Raw genomic sequence first — 16,534 nt, 5'->3', positions numbered from 1 at the left:
GGACAAAGTGAGCCACAGCAGAGTTTGTAAAGCTCTCTCATCCACTTGTTAGAGTTGCTCTGAAAATTCACCTTCCATTGAGCTGCTAACAACCATCACCCCCAGAAACAGGGAAGAGATGAAAATCACCTTCTCTGTGTAATGAGGTAGTGCTTTGCTATTCAAGAAAAGAATCTCAATTCCAGAAAGACTCTGGAGCTTTCTGATATAAAAAATTATCTTCTGCTCCATAGCAAAAGACCTCATTATCATTACTAATCAGCACTGAATTTGAGTAAGATTCTATTGAACTTTTTCACATATTTATTAGAGAGCAAAGTGGCAAGTAAATCACAGCTTTCTGGCGATTAATCCATGTAATTTAAATCCTATATATTTCGCAGTACTGTATTCAACAGGGCTTGTACACTTCTAAAATTGCTACATTTGAACAAACATTTTAGCTGCATATAGATTCCCACTTTATGACAAGAGATCATTTCTTTCCATATCAACAGGAATAAACTTGCAGACTAGCATTATTAATTGAAAATTTCATCAATTTTTAAATTCTATTTTATACGAGATTTCTTTCTGTAATAATTCAAATTCTCTATAAAATAGGTTCTACCACTTCTCTAAGAAACACTATTTTCTGGTTTCACTGAGCATTGCACTAAACGAGCAGTGAACGCCTGCTCCCAACTGCAGCCACATGAAGCTTTTCAGTGTGCAAGCAGGAAGACAAACATTTGGAACAGAACACAGCACCAAAACACTATTCCCAGATTTTTCAGGTAATTTGGCAAAAGATGCAGCAATCTGCTCAGTTTTGAACAGCAGCATCGGACAGATTAGTATCACCATCCACTAACCATCCAAAATCAGAGCTTCCCTTACCCCAAATGGTGGATATGAAGCAGCAGCAGCAGCAGAGGCAACACTCACTGCGGGAGGTGGTATTCCTGAAGAAGAAGGTGGGAACAGACCCAAGGCATTCAGATTTAATCCAGGAATTAAATGTGCTTGAAGCTGCAATGGCAGAAGAGTTATTTAAGATTTACAGTCCTGGTTATTAACTTAAATAAAATCTGAGTTGACATAGTCTATCAACCTTTTGGGATGTTATTTAAAAGAAAATTCATCCCCATTACTCCAAGAACTCTGCTTCAAACCTATTTCCCAGACACATGCACAGACCAATAACATTAAAAACATGTAGTAGGAAAGACATCTGGCAATCACTTGCTACAATTTAGTAAGTGAAATATATTTCAAACTCTATGGCAAGACACCCAGATAATAGTACAATTTACCTTCAGAGTGAACAAAATTATCAGAAAAATAATAATTTTGGCCTTATACTAAAAAGACAGTCCTGTGGAAACAGAAAGATCATGCACAAACCCTGACTTTTCATACTCTGGGGACATAGATACATGACACCATAATCCCATCCTCCTTCCCCTATCCTTTCCCTCACACTCCTTGCAAAAGATGAAGTGAGATACCTCCAGCATTTGCTGGGAAAGGATCAGCTGTAAAGTTGCACGTCTCTTGCTTGACCACAGCTGAGAATAGTGGCAGCATCATACGGTAAGGAAAATTCTGTTGTCAGTGATACAAAACTTTTCAGTACCCTTTTCCAGATAATTGCCCAGTAACATGAATATACTTTAGAAATACCTCAGACAGATGCCATCTCAAACCGTTAAGATAAGTCACCAAAAATCCCAAAACTTCACCAACTCTAAAACTACCCTAATCACTACAAACTAAACTTTAAATCCATACAGTAACAAAGGCAGGTTTTGGCTTTCCACATGTTTGCCAAACAGCAACACAGTCTCTAGCTCACCCCATGTTATATGAACACAGTCTCTAGCTCACCCTGCTTGTTATATGAAACAAAAATGCACCACAATAAATTACTTCATGTCCTCATGTGTAGCTTATGTCCTGCAATTTGCTTAGCATGGGAGGCAGGGGGGAAAAGCGGGAAGAATATTCTCCCTAGTCAGTAGGAAAACCATGAACACACATTTCTAGAAAATCAGGACTACTGTAAACTGAAAAATATTTTCAATCTAATTCTAGACCATAAGACTTAGATACACATACACAAAAAGCTCTTCATAACTTATCATAAGTCTCAGTCATTTCTCAATATGCATTAGTAATACTTTGGCAAACTAATGAGATATGTTGTTTTCATTACATAAGATCCAATCATCTTCAAATAGCTAAATGCCTTTATCATCTATATCAAGAAAAAACTTTTCATAAAGCCTTCTTAAATTAAATAATTGAAAACAGGAGAGATCCTTCTTCCATACATATGAAGAAACTGTGAATCACTACTTCATAAAACATGCAAGGTAGAGCACACAAACCACAACAGCACAAACACACCTTCCTTCACGTTTTTGCAACAAAAAAAAAAGTGAAATGGTCATTCATTTCCTCAATCCGAATCAAGGTATCAGTTCCCCCACTCAAAACCAACCAGAAAAGGCCTTCATTAAAATAACATACATGTATAAATAAATAAATAAACACGTGCCCAAACTCCCACAAATTAATAAAAGAGGCAACAGAGGCTGCAACAGGAAAATTCTGATATTAGGAAAAAAAATTCACCATGAGAATAGTGAGACAGGGCACAGATTGCCCAGAGACACTGTGGGCTTTCTATCCGTGGAGATGTTCAAGAGGAGACAAATCCCTACACAACCTAGTTTAACTTGGAAGTGGGGCCTATATTGAATAAACCCCCTGCTGGGCCAAGTGACCTCCAGGAGTCCCTCACACCTAAATCTTTCTATGGTTCTAGTTTCAGAAAGAGACCACACCGTAAGAAAACTCACATTCATAGCAGCAATGTCATTTTCATAGGACTCCCTGATTTTCTTCATAATTTCTTCCTCGGCCTTGGCACAAGTCTCAATACTGCCTTTAACTGTAATGGTCCTTTCCGGATTATAGAGTGTCAAGTCCTGCAATCTGCAAAGGAAACAGAAGCACAGTTAATTAGCAAACAAAAAGAGGGTAATCCACATTTATCATTCAAGAGAAATGACACCTGAGCGTGTCAAGTTTGCTCTCCAAAGAACCATAGAATCAATTCATAACAGGGCTCAAATAGAGAATCTGGAGAAACTCTGTCCTCCTAGGAAACATAGCAAACTACCACAGTGAGGTTTGGCGTGAGATGGTTGAGACATGCTTAGGTGTTATGCAAAATGGAGACCATCACACTGTGTAGGAACACAAGCAACATTCTGCTTCACGCTCCACATCAGCCCTACCAACAGAGAGGGCTTCAGACACTTTAGACACCCCATGAACACAGACCATAAGAAACTTTCTTTCTGTGAGAACTATAGTGTATTCCTTAAGGATGGAGGGGGGAAAATGCCCAACCCTCAGTGAAACTGCAGGAGAGCCTCCAAATACTCAAAATGGGAAAAAGGAAAGCTGTGTGCAAGTCAACATTTGCTGCAAAAGGCTAGTAACTCCCCTGGGAAAACAAAAGGGTGACAACATTAAACGAGTGCTTTATTTGGTAACAAATGCTAACTTCCTATGGTAAAATGGAATAAACAAACTGGGAAGCCATGGCATATCCATGCACTGAGAAACGGAAAAAGGGGTGAAGACAAAAAGTTCAGAGCAAGATGCAGGAGTGAGGAAGCCCATGGCAGAAAGTAGAGAGGAAGCAGAATGCAAGGCTTTGCTTTCTTGCACAACAGGTAGCATAGCAACCTGCACATCTCAACTGAACAGTGGCAAGCACAAAATGCATCCACAAAACAGGCCTTAAGTTTCCAGCGCAAAAGCCTCAAGTTACTGTCTCAGGAAGGAAAGTGATGGAAAATACCCCAAAGAAGAAAGGAAACACTTTCCCAAACCATCTGCCTTACTTTACATTTATAGACAAGCTTACAAAATAGCCTAAATGAAGAGATCAGGAGAAAGACTAATTGGATAGAGCAAAATCAGTGGGCAAATATGCTCTCTTTACGTATCGATTATATCAGGCGACTTCATGGGGCTATTTCAGGCATAGCATGACAAATACAATCTTGAGACCAAGATTTTAGTGCAAATAAACCATTAACTTACTAAATTAAAAAAATACTGTGTTTACAGACAATATGTTATTTGTGTCACCATCAATAAAGACAAGTTGATTTCACAGAATGAAGACTGTTATCCCAGTTACCCTGTACACATTTTTTTCCTTTAAGCAATAGCATTAACAGTCTGAGTACTGTTTGCAAACAGAATATTTATGCCAGCCCAATTAAGAGAGCATGCTGGCCTTACATAATCTATTATTGAAGCACACATTTCATTTGTTTCTCTTCCTTACACTAGTTCCATAAACACTTACACACCTTTAAGGAGGGCCTCAGGTTCTTTCACCCAAATTTGATTTCCTCTTTTTGAAGAGCCACATTCACTCCAAACTTCCTTGTCCTCATTTGAGCTATTTTCTGCTGTACTTTTTTTGTCTCCTGCATGTATTCACACCCCTTCATCCATCTTCATGTGTCTTCCAAACTTTTTCCCCTTCCTACAGCCTATAAGCCTTATTCTCACCCTTTCTGGATAAAGCCAAACCCAAGATACCCTCAAATGCTTGGAAGTTCATGCCAGAGCATTCATTATTCAGAACAGGAGGTTCTCTGTGGATATTACTCTGGGGTAAAACTACTATTGACTGCCAAGCTTCTACAGAGATGTTAATCTAAACAGTGATTTGCAGATTTCCAGTGAAGGTGAAAACTCTTGTCTAATCTCAGCTAAATTTGAACAGGTCTCACAGTTACCTTCACAGACTCATGGACCAAAAGCTATTACTTTGAAGCAGACTAACCAATGTACCACAGTTTGGCTGCTAGCGGTCAAGAGGGACAGAACTGCTACTAAAAATACGCTTTCCAGTATTCATTTGCTTTATTTCCTTCCCTCTAGTCCAAAAATTTAATACATAGCTGTAACTAAAACATCACTAATTTCACTCATTTTTGCACAAAGCTCAGAACTGATCCAGACTTACAGTTTCAAACACTCATCATTACATATGTTAAAAACAACCAACACTTAAAATATAGTCTGACACAGGCTCCACATAGCCTATGTTATTTTTAGGCTTGCTCTTGACTGAGTTTGCAATGAAGACTCACTGTTTACATAAAATTTAACTGAGTTTAAGTAACAGTTTAATCCACATGATGGAAAGGCCTCTGAAGGGCTGTTATCTCAGCCTTCAACACACATAATATTTTTCTAAGAACTCTGTACCTGAATGTACTGCAGCAGCATTGCTGCTATTTGAGACATCTCACCAAAACCTTAGGCGACCGAAAACTTACGGAGATATCGTGATTTTAGTATCTGTGTCCTGTTCAATTTTCTTCAGGTTTCTTCCCTCTTTGCCAATAAGTCGGCCAACGAAGTTATTGTGTGCCAATATCTTCAGGGGAATTTCTTCTGTACTGTAATGGAAGTTATAACCAGTGAGACTTTTGGAGACCAGAGCATAAGTTTGTACGTGTGTTACGGATTAATTTTATTTTCATAGAAACATCCACAACTCCCATTCACTAACACATGTTTACACTAGATGCAGAACAAGTCCAAGTGCAGTGGACTTCTCAGAACTATCACCTAGAGCTTCATTGTAACGTACCTTGAGCTAAAGCTCAGATTGAGGTAGCAAGAGCTATTGGGAAGAAGGAGGTATATCTTAAAGCTTTTAGCGAGGGCTCACAATTTGTTAAGCTCACTCTGACTAAAAGCTATCAGTTGCTCAAGAAACTTCTGTATTTGCTCCCATTCACCTCAAAATCACAGGCAGACAATGACTGAAACAGCAGATGTGTGCTGGGGCTAATTAAGCAACAAGACTGTCCTGAAAGGTAAAACGTCTTAATTCCTTTACATACTTAGAAATGGATAACGGCAATGAAGATTCACTTGTTAACAGTTTTTAAAGACTACATCTTTAAATGAAGTCAACAAGAATTCAGAATTTTTAATGCTTCGACAATGAATGCCTTTTACTCACAATTTAGTATCTTGAGCTTCCTTTTGCATGATCTCCATAATAATTTTACAAGCCGTTGAGCAGCCTTCAGGAGTTGAGTGGATGGTAATTGGTTTCTCAGCAGCACCTGCATTCTCTTTACGATGAATATCAATTCTTGAAAGAAAGAAAAACGTTAACTGTAACCATGTACTCTATGGTAAGCCTTGTGTATTTTCAACGCTCATAAAACTAATTTATTTTGAGCTAACAGTGACTACACTTAAGTGATTTAATATTGAAACATTTACAACTACTTAAACATATCCTAAATACTAATTTTTATGTGTTATAAAGAGTCTCTCCTACCCTGATTTTACCAGTTAAACCCCATCTTTGTAGATACTGGGATCTCCTTTCCTCAGTAGGGTCCCATCCAGATACACAAGGGAGTTATTAGACAATCTGTAGTAAACCACTGAAGACATCTCATCAAGCTTTCCCAACACTCCATCATTAGCCCCATTGCTTCACTAAGAATGACTGTGCAGCTACAGGACAGTCAGGCTTTGCCCCACTTTGTCTTTAATTAGCTCAGCAGCAGAGTTTCCCAGCACTCCCCTGCTAGCAAGTAGCATCACGGTACTCACATCCATCCTCAAGATTAGTTTCTTATACTTTTTCATCCTGGATTTTGTCCTGACATTACCTTTCCTCTAGCCCCAGCCTCTATTACCCTAAAATCACTAGCCTTGGTCTACATCATGGTTTATGTAGCTCTAGGAATTTAACAAAAATTAATTTTGACCTGCATAAAGACAATGCCTAGGATATTACTGGTCCTCTGCCAATAACTGCAGGTCACATGCTCTTTCCATCTCTGCTTTTTCCTTTTGCCCCTCTTCCCCAAATCATAGCTGTTTCCAAACTGAAACAACAATGCTGCTTTTCAATAAGGCCCTTCATTTTTGCAGTTCTTTCCAGTACTGAAAATTCATTTAGTTTCACAATGAAGCATTTTCCAAGAAGCCCATGACAATCCTTGGTAGAAGTGGAAGTATATGAAATTTCTTTTTTTATCCCTAAATCAATGAAAACATCTTTCTTGAAGTTGCATATCTGTAAAGTTAACAACCTGCAATTATTTCTGCTCTATCCACCCTTCTTTTAAGATATAAAAGTTTTCCTTATGCCAATTTTCCAGGATTTTTAGAGTTGGAGAATTAGATGCTTTAGATATCACCTGAAAAACTGGTTACCCATAGGCAATCTACAGCCGAGTCTTGTCAGGACACCACAAATCTCTTAAACCTGTGCAGTTAAACACACTAAATAGTCTCCTGGGTTACAAAATGCTAATGAGAATTCGGAAGGAGCATCATGATAATCCCAGGTTTGGAGGGTGGGGGAAAGCCTGTTTGTTGGGGGTTGGGGTGTAATTAGAGAGGACTCGTTTATCCTCATTAACTACTCTCAAAACTGAAGCCGCCACCCCCTCTCATACCCCTCACACACAGCTTATTTCCACATCCTGCCTGCTGCAACTACAGAACTGGGGGCTCCTACCAGTGTACTGCTGAAGACAGCATTTTAACTCTGCTTTTAGGGGTATCCTGGAAAAGTTCTCGGAATAGGAACCCCACCTCCCTCTTCATCTGCGCTGAGCTCTTCCTTGTGGGTAGGGATTTAACACACATTGGAAACAATCTCCTCCAGCGTCTCTAGACCCCAGTTCTCTAAGCTTCTTAAGTCACTTAGCAGCTTGCTTTTTGCCTCCCGTGCATTTCCTTAATCTGCGTCTTGGTGTGGTCTGCAACTTGATAGCAACAAATGTGTTCTCCAGAAATACAGGGGGGGATGAGGTGTAAGGAGCAGCGAGGGTAGATAAGAAGGGGTTTCGTTCATTTTTATTTCCCCCCCACACCTTGAATTGGCAACATTTACAAATCTTAAGAATGTCATAAATCAAACTAAAGCTAGAATAAACACCTGAAGACTTGGATATGTCAGCACACTGACTGTATGTCCCACAGACCAACATATAACAGCTCTTTCAGTTTCACTTTTTGTGCCAGAACCATAACAGTACATCTGTAAGCAAAACTCTCCAGCAGAGTACTATCCTGCTAGCACTGCCTAGTTTCCCTCTTCTAAGAAGGGAGAAACAAGTCAGTATTTGAACATACACCAAGGACAGAATTTAGTCTTTAAGTAAATCTTGCAAAAGACTTCCTGTTCACCGTTACCTTCATTTGCTCTCTGACCACACAGGTTAGCTGTGAAGTTTTACAAATTCCCCTCTACATGAGCAATGAGAACACAATATAAAGCTATTAATTACAGTTTTGTAAAATAACTTACTTGGACTGTGTCTGCTTTGTAATGTTTCTGATTGTTGCTCCTTCTTTCCCAATAATGGCTCCTACAAACTGTGTGGGAACCAGCATCCGTAGAGGAACGTCTGACTGTGGTTTCTGCCTTGTGGTTGCGCCAGGTGACCCTTGCCTAGGAGGACCCCTCTGTCCAAATCCACGTCTTCCCTGGGGATGTTGTTGCGGAGGTTGCTGGGCTGCCATTTCATCAGGGATGTATGCAACTTTCAAGGAATAGTTTTCAAGCTGAAACCCGTTCAGTTTTTCTATTGCTCTGTTTATTTGCAAAGGGGAGGAGAGAGGAGATTAAAAAAAAACCACAATCACATGCAGGGCCTTATGAAATGACAAGTCATTCAGACACCGACTTTTGGTCTTTATAAACTGCATGGTAAAGCTAAAAACTGGTTCTACAGTGAAGAGTTACATTTTAAATTCTTCAGCCAAGATTTTGATTACACAAAGTCACAATATTAAGAACTACAAGTTAGTTCTTGCTTGCTCTGGGCTTCTGTGCACTTTATAGGTTTTGCTGGTCCAACTCTATCAGCAAAACCTCACAGGAAACAGAGCTTATACACTCAAAAGCATTCTTTTGCCCGATTTAATTTAAATCAATTTCCCAAATAGAATTAAAGTTGCACCAGAGGGAAAACTTTTTAGTTGCTATCACGGCACCTTCATTAGGGTTTTTGCCAGCATAGCTATTTGGCTGTAGTTTTTGCAATAAATGATATAGCTGTGACAGGAAAGAAAATAAAATATGAAAGAAGACAGTACCTAGTTCATTCTCAGCAGGAAAGGAAACAAATTCAAATGCTTCTCAATGGCATCTGAAATACCACTTAGCAGATTACAATAGCAAAGTGCAACTTACCAACTAGTCATGTTGTAAGTAAAGGTAATTTTTAAACTAGGAAATTAAAGCCCACACATGTTAAACTCTCAAGAGATGCAAAGTTGTTAGAAGGCATTTCAATGGTGCTTCAATTTCTCTTTTAATTAGACATTACAGAGGGATACTGCCCAAATATACACAGCCCACTCCCACCATGGGGGGGTCCATCACACTGAATAACCTTTTGGTTGCTCAGCATTCCCCCTCTGCTCAGTCCCTCTTTCTAACCAAGGTGGGGGCAAGCCAGCCAGCCTGACTTGCTGGTGGTCTTCCTTTTACAGGGGAAACACAAGTCAACCTAAAAACTTATTCTGTACAACTAAAGATCCAGCCAACAGTAGGAATAACTAAGCTACACACAACACCCTGGTGAACTAGTGGCATAAAACCGACACACTTGCCCAAGACAGACATTTCAAATTTTGCTTTGAAAGGCATTATTATTGTTCAGATTATCTGTGATATATTGATCACTGAAATATGCATTGATTTGGAGAAGTTTAAAAATGCCAGGCTTAATCTTGGACCAATGATTACCAGAAGATTTTCTTTAAGGACAAAATTTAAACTAAAAGCAGTAGTGGGAAGTAAGGGGTTTCCATCTGATATTAAAGAAAAGTTCCAAACAACATATGAGCAAGGCCTGTGACATTCGGAAACTTAACCCAGTCCCTCCATTCACACATCTGCAGGAGCTTACTGCCAGTTTACCAAACACTCAGTCTTTGCAATACTTTTACTCCTGCCTCTACTACAGAGATGAAGCATGGTGCTAGCTAATCACCGGCATTTTCAGTAGCCAGTGAAAAATACTATTAGTTTCCTGTCCCATTTGATAGCTGGGTCTCTAGCAGCTGTTGAAGCCAAGCAGCAGCTTCAGAGGTAAGTGGTGTTTGGGTACTGAGGATAACTTGCCCTTGTCTCTCTGGAGTTGAAACAGCATCCTCAAAATACTCCAGTCGGACAGTAAAGAGCTTACGTGAAAACAAGTAATTTGTGTCTCTGGAATGGTGTTTAATAAGGGCTGGTAATAAATAAGGCTCAAGGCAATGCCAATGAACAAAGAAAGCAAAATATTGAATAACTGATCACTGCTCATTAAATACTTGTGCTAACCAAATGAAACATAGGTCCTCTGGGAATTGAGCAGGAGAGTAATTACTCCCCTAACAGAAGAATCCCTTACAGCATATGGCAAATGAGCTGGATTCAAATTTGGTAAGGCTATTTCAGAGCTGACAATTCTTAACTTTTACTCCCATGGACTTTGAAGAACATTTTATTACACAATAAAACACGTTTACAAAACAGTAAGGGCAGTGAGCAGACTAGTGAAACTGGTGTTTCTCTGGATTTATCTCTCAGTTTTTAGTTTCTGGATAAATTTCCAATGCCTGAAAGGCATTTCACTGAAGTTCCTCTCTATGGACATCCTATCTGGGAAAGGGGTCTGGAACCTTTTCTTTTCGTGCAAACATGAACATATTAAGTTCTTGTTGTTTGCAAATATCTGAGACCTTTACTTCTGGGTTGAGTTTTACTGAAATCAACTAGAAAGGTGAATTGCTACCAGGGAGGGGAACAGCACTGCCAGACAGTGCAGTTGCACAAGCCCTGTTTCTTTTGGAGTCAAACCTCAAGATGCTGGAGACATGAATACCAACAATTCTGCAAATGTGCTGGTAGGCTCCAATTTGACGTCCATCCCAACTCACTGTCTTCCACACTTTCATCTGACAAGTTCAGACACTGCTTCTTTCCCAAAATGCGTCAGTCTTCTCTGGCTTTAAAACATCTTTGACCAGAATCCCAGTATTAATACAAAACCTTACATTAAATCAGTGCACAAGACTTCTCACTGCTCCTCAGAAGTGGTATGGAAAGAAAAGACTAGGCTTTCTGTTTGCAACCAAGCTACGTACCTATCATATTTTCACAACAAACACTTTATAGCAACAACTAGTGCATATATATGTGTATGTATATCTATACATACATTTCTATATGCACCATCCTTTTCCTGGAAAGAATGTCGGAATTTTTCTACTTAATAACAATTTATAAATTGCTAAATGGTTCCATATGACTATAAGTACCTTAAATTCAATGCAAACTGAGAAAAGTTCATTTGCCATTGTGGAAAATCAATTATGTCAGCAGTGAACAATCCCTGGCCACCAAAGTCATATGATGAGATGGAAAAATAACACACTAATTCACCCTGTGAGTCACAGAGTTCTCCATATTTTATAGGCTGACTTATTTTATAATTTGACTTGTTCAAGTGATGAGAAGTCAGAGGAGTCAGTAATTAAATGATGCTCTCCCAAGCCTTTTGCGGAACAGACATTTTCTGGGTTGGTGGTCCCGTATTCTGCACTGATTTGGGCACACACAGTGGAATGCCAAGGTAACTGATTTTCAGTGGATGCACCACATACACAGTTCTGGTGCATTTCTTACAAAAGACACAACCCCAGTTTTTGAAAGGTCCCTTTGGCTGTTAAGCCTGGCCTTAACATTCCAAATTTGACAATCTGCACTAGGTTTTTAAAATATTGTCATACATCTTTCTTTAGCTGTTCTGAATTAATTTTTATCAATTTTGTGGTACAAAACTTAGGGTTGGAATTAGGCAATGTGATGACTCAGTAGCCGTTCAGCACCATAACAAACTCAATTTTAGAGGCATCTAGGCACTGCTTCAGGGGTTGAGGAGAAAGATGTGGAAGAAAAACCATGAAGAGACACAAGTGACTAAGAACTATCTTCTAGATGGATGCAGAATTCCTGTGAAACAGCATCTAGGACAGCACTTGCTATCAGGAGTCATCCCTGCTCCCTGGGAAAGTCTGAGCCTCAGATAAAAGCAAGCGAATGGTTCTTCACAGCACTAGAGCCATCTGTTTCAGTCAAAGCTATCATCACTGCTGCAGTCCACCAAATACACTTTAAATCAAGCTCCTCTTGTGAAGCACACACTCGTGTTGACTGACCACCTTGGAAACTCAAATCCAAGCCACAGCAACACCACCTCTGCCTTCCTACAAAGACTCTGCTCTCCCAAACAGGTTGGGAGGGAAGGGGGGGAAAATCTCCTTCCATGACCACAAGTTAATAAAGGTCAAGCAGATTACCTCTGTCAGAGAGCACTGCTGGTACCTACTGAAACGAACCACAAACCATCTTTTACACAAAGGCTAAAAGCCTTAGTCACTTAATGAGGACAAAGATAGAGAAAAATTCAGTAAACTGCCTCATTAAGAAGTGTCCTCCTGCCCCAAATCATCTTTAAAAATTCCTATTTAGTAGAAGTAGAAAACGTTTCCATTTCATATACCAGCAAGACCCAGTACACAGACACCTCTTAGTGTAGTTCAGAATTTTTTAATAAAACAAATTCATTAAGAGACTGCAATGACTACTGCCTATGCACCAATAAGATGTATAGCAGCCTGGCTTATGTTCATGTAACACCTGCTCAGAAGCAAGAGAATACCTATATAAAAAGGAAAGCTTTAAACAAACATTTTGTAAATTCATTACCAAAGTTCTTCCCATCTAAGTTACATCTCACTGCTGTCCTCTCGTGAGCTCCCTAACAGAGGATATTTGCCCAGCCTTCTCCCTTCTGATGCTAGTGGAGGTTAAACATCCTCGAAAATTATTACAGTGAAAGCACTGAGTCTTTTGCTGGAAATCATTCTTCCACTGATAGCATGATGACACTAAGCACTAGATGGAGAACATATTTCACTCCCACATGCAGCTTGTACATACACCACTTCTCTTTTTTCTTCCCTGAACAGATACATTTGCATACAAGAAGATGGATATACATGGCAAATTTTCTTTGACACGATAATTTTTTTTACATTAAGTAAAAATACAGTTTTCATTAGTACTTCTGAAAACAAAAACAAAGAAAAAACAAATCTAAGCTTATAATCATACACTGCTGAATTTTCACTATAATCGTTCCTATGGCAACATTAGCCCTGACCCACAACGGCATGTAGAAGTATTAGTTATGTGAACTCTCATTCATTCATCAAGGATGCATGTGTGCACACACAGGCATGCAGACAGACTTGTCCTTCACTGAAGGGGTAAAAAAAAAAAATTCTTTGTCAAGTATTCTAATTAAGAGGTGACCACTAGTGGACTTTAAAAATCCCAGGTAGATCACGTACTAGACACCTACACTGGAACATTTTGGGGAGCAAAAGAGAAGGTGGTGTAACTTTTGAAGGTAACAGGCATAATTTAGGTGGCAGCATGTCACAAGGACACAGTCAGCGTGTCCTGCTGGTTGCAGCCAGGGACCGATATTGGGAAAAGGAGAGGTGTCTTTTGGCAAGCATATCCCAAGCCGCCACAGCACCGGCAGTTGGGTTGTTCAGAATGAATCACAGGCTACAGGTTCTGTTGCTCACCCTCTCCTCTCTTCCAAATATTCCACAACCCACCACGATGTTCACAACTGCATTGCCACAGCAGCGTGCACATGCTTTGTAAGGCCCTCTCCAGTTTCTGAAAAGGACAGTAGCAGGGGCAGTTTGTGAGATGGAACAAATTCCTGCTCCTCCCAAGTAGTTGCAGGAGAGGAGGGTAGGGATGTGGTCACAGAGATACCCTGGTATTTCCAGCCTTCTCCTTGCTACCCACAATCCTGGAGAGCGAAGGGTGGTTTTCCAAGGCCCACACGTGGCTCTGTGCTTGCTGTACACTCCTCCACAATGCTACCAGGCTCTCCAAAAGCACCTGATTTGCCATGTTGGCTCCCCTGCTCTGGCCACATAGTCAAGGAACAGCATCCTGCTTTTACTGACAAGACAGCCTCCTGCCTCTTCAGCTAGGAAAGAGCTGCCACTACACAGGTCAAAGACACAGACCTCTGTCCCAACTGGAAGCCAGTAACTGTGCACATCTCAGATTTTGGGTGCTGTGTGCTCTAAGACTTCTTTCTCAAAAAGACTGCAGCATTCTTTGATGATTTCAGCTTCCAAGTTAATTTTGAATGCAGCCCTGTATTAAACATGCTGCAACGGCAGTACCAGCCTAGAGGAAAAAACCTCTGTCACAACAACTTAGACTGCAAGATAGAAGAATTCTCACTTTCCCAGCTGGGTGGAACCAAAAGTTTTGTTCAAAAGTATCATCCTCCAAGCAATGCATACCACACTTGTTTAGAACTGCTTATCAAAAGTATCTCTAGGTTTTGTTACAGCACCTTCATTGCACAGTACTGCTGGTACACACCAGCAGGCATGGCAATGCCATACAGCTATCCAGAGGGGACGTAGCCAACTCTGCATGTTTTGTCAGCCAACACTCTGTGAGGTTAGTACATGCACTGCAAAAAGTGCAGAAAAGGTGCATTTAGAACTAGGGACCCACTATATGTGTTAGCACAGAAATCTTCAAGTCATGGTGTTTGATCCAAAACTCATGGCAAAGAGCCTCATTTTCCCTAACCAGTTAAATTTCAAACTACAAAGCTTGTTAGCAGCTGCTGACTCCTGACAACTCTAAATAGCTTTTGATAAAGTCAGTTCCTGTTACTGCACGTGCTTCATAGGATGACCAGCACTGCCTTTATCAGCTATCGGCACTTGTACACTGCTCCCTCTCCAGTGCCACTGCTGTTCACGACAGCCAGTTCACATCTGGGAAAACCATTTAACTGAAACAGCATCACAGTCACTATGGAAAAGCCATGCACATACAGGTCCTGTAATGACCCTTCATTGCAATTTCTCACAGTTTTTTCCATACCTCAATCTAGCCACTTCTCCTACAGATTTCCACATGGTTGCAAGGTCACCTCCTGAACAGAGACAATCTGAGCTAACATTTTTTTGAACAGAATGTGGACTCATCCACTTAGAAACCCATATATCCCTATTAAACCACTCACAAATGCAAATCAAGGTTCCTCTGCTCACCCTACCTGTTCAAGGGAACCAAACTGGGTCAACATTCAACCTGTATTGCTTCAGGTCCCATGCAACATTCACACTGGATACCAATTCATCTGCTTCGAACTCAAGATGTTTCCAGTCATTGTCACGTGATTTCTTATGCAAAACAAAATTTTATCTTGGATATTTCCTTTCCAGTCTTTGCTTATCCCGGCATTTCCTCAGGATTGCTTTTAAAATTTAGCAAGTACAGTTTGAAAGGGGAGAAACTGCACGTTGCTTTTTCAGCTTCAGAAGGGAGTGCACGAGCCCGGGAATCCACATCACAGACAACAGACAGCTCAAAAAAAAAATCATGCTTCTTTCCAGGATATTTTTGGTACTTCCTTCTTACATTTGCAGAGGAGGAACTGGCCCATGTAATACTAATCTGTAACATTTCACGGTAAGTTTCTTCAGAACTAGAAATTCAGCCTTTTTATTAATGACTGGGCAATAGAAGAACCTGAAGAACTTGTTGAACAATTCAGATTTTAAGAAAAGTTAAAGAGGGAATTCAAGGAAAACATTGTTTCCTTCAGCTCCAGTGCACACAGGAGATACCACTGACACAAGTTTCCCATCACATTTGTTTATAATGTACTAACAAGTAATCTAACACTTTGAAAGATTAAATACATGTGTTGCATTCAAGTTACGCACAGATCATAATTACTTAATTATATGTACAAATATTATTTCATTTGTAATTTTGAATTAATGCATACCATAAGCGCACTCTGCATTTTAACTGTTGGTTTTAGTTAGCCACAAGGTGGCAGAAATTTCAAAGTTAAAATAAAAAGATCATTGTAGGCTATTCCATGGGTTCGGTTTTGTTTCACCTACTATGACTAGAAAGGGGGAAGTATGCTTATGTCACCAGATTGAAACTTTAAAAACACACAAATCCTTTTTCTGTATGTGGGTAGAAAAGCAAAATTAAACCTATAGCATAATGCATAATATAAATTTTTAAAGAAAAAGTATTTACAACCACTGATTAAGAAAGTAAAACATTATATTTTAAAATTTTAATATATAGATTAAAAGTTATCAACTATTGAAGATATAAGCAAGCATAAAATATGTGGCCTGAATTTCAAAAATACCATAAAAGTTATTTTAGGTATTCAGATTATACTTTTTTGTGTGCTTGAAAGCAGCATTAAATTTTCTAATCTTAAAAAAAAAAAACAACACCTGTCTGTCTTCTGGTTAGCAGCTGCATTCTTCTATTTTTTCCCTATTATTTTGCTATGATTGTCCATTAAGAAACAGACACAAA

The 16,534-nt window shown here is 39.6% G+C and overlaps 1 protein-coding gene across 1 annotated transcript in view; it reads right to left on the bottom strand.

The window, feature by feature from the left end:
- Nucleotides 1-16,534, bottom strand: part of IGF2BP3 (insulin like growth factor 2 mRNA binding protein 3) — a 114,871-nt gene that overhangs the window by 26,120 nt on the left and 72,217 nt on the right. The window contains exons 7-11 of the mRNA XM_051786068.1: nt 8,375-8,659; nt 6,056-6,190; nt 5,361-5,483; nt 2,847-2,982; nt 880-1,011 (exon numbers count right to left, since the gene is read on the bottom strand). Coding sequence (XP_051642028.1) covers nt 880-1,011; nt 2,847-2,982; nt 5,361-5,483; nt 6,056-6,190; nt 8,375-8,659 — 811 coding nt within the window. The remainder of the gene's footprint in view (nt 1-879; nt 1,012-2,846; nt 2,983-5,360; nt 5,484-6,055; nt 6,191-8,374; nt 8,660-16,534) is intronic.

This window comes from Manacus candei, unplaced genomic scaffold (assembly GCF_025592945.1).
Source record: "Manacus candei isolate 608988 ecotype Guabito, Panama unplaced genomic scaffold, ASM2559294v1 h1tg000021l, whole genome shotgun sequence".
Taxonomy (NCBI): domain Eukaryota; kingdom Metazoa; phylum Chordata; class Aves; order Passeriformes; family Pipridae; genus Manacus; species Manacus candei.
The sequence above is the reverse complement of the archived record's forward strand: the minus strand, read 5'-3'. Positions and strand labels throughout refer to the sequence as shown.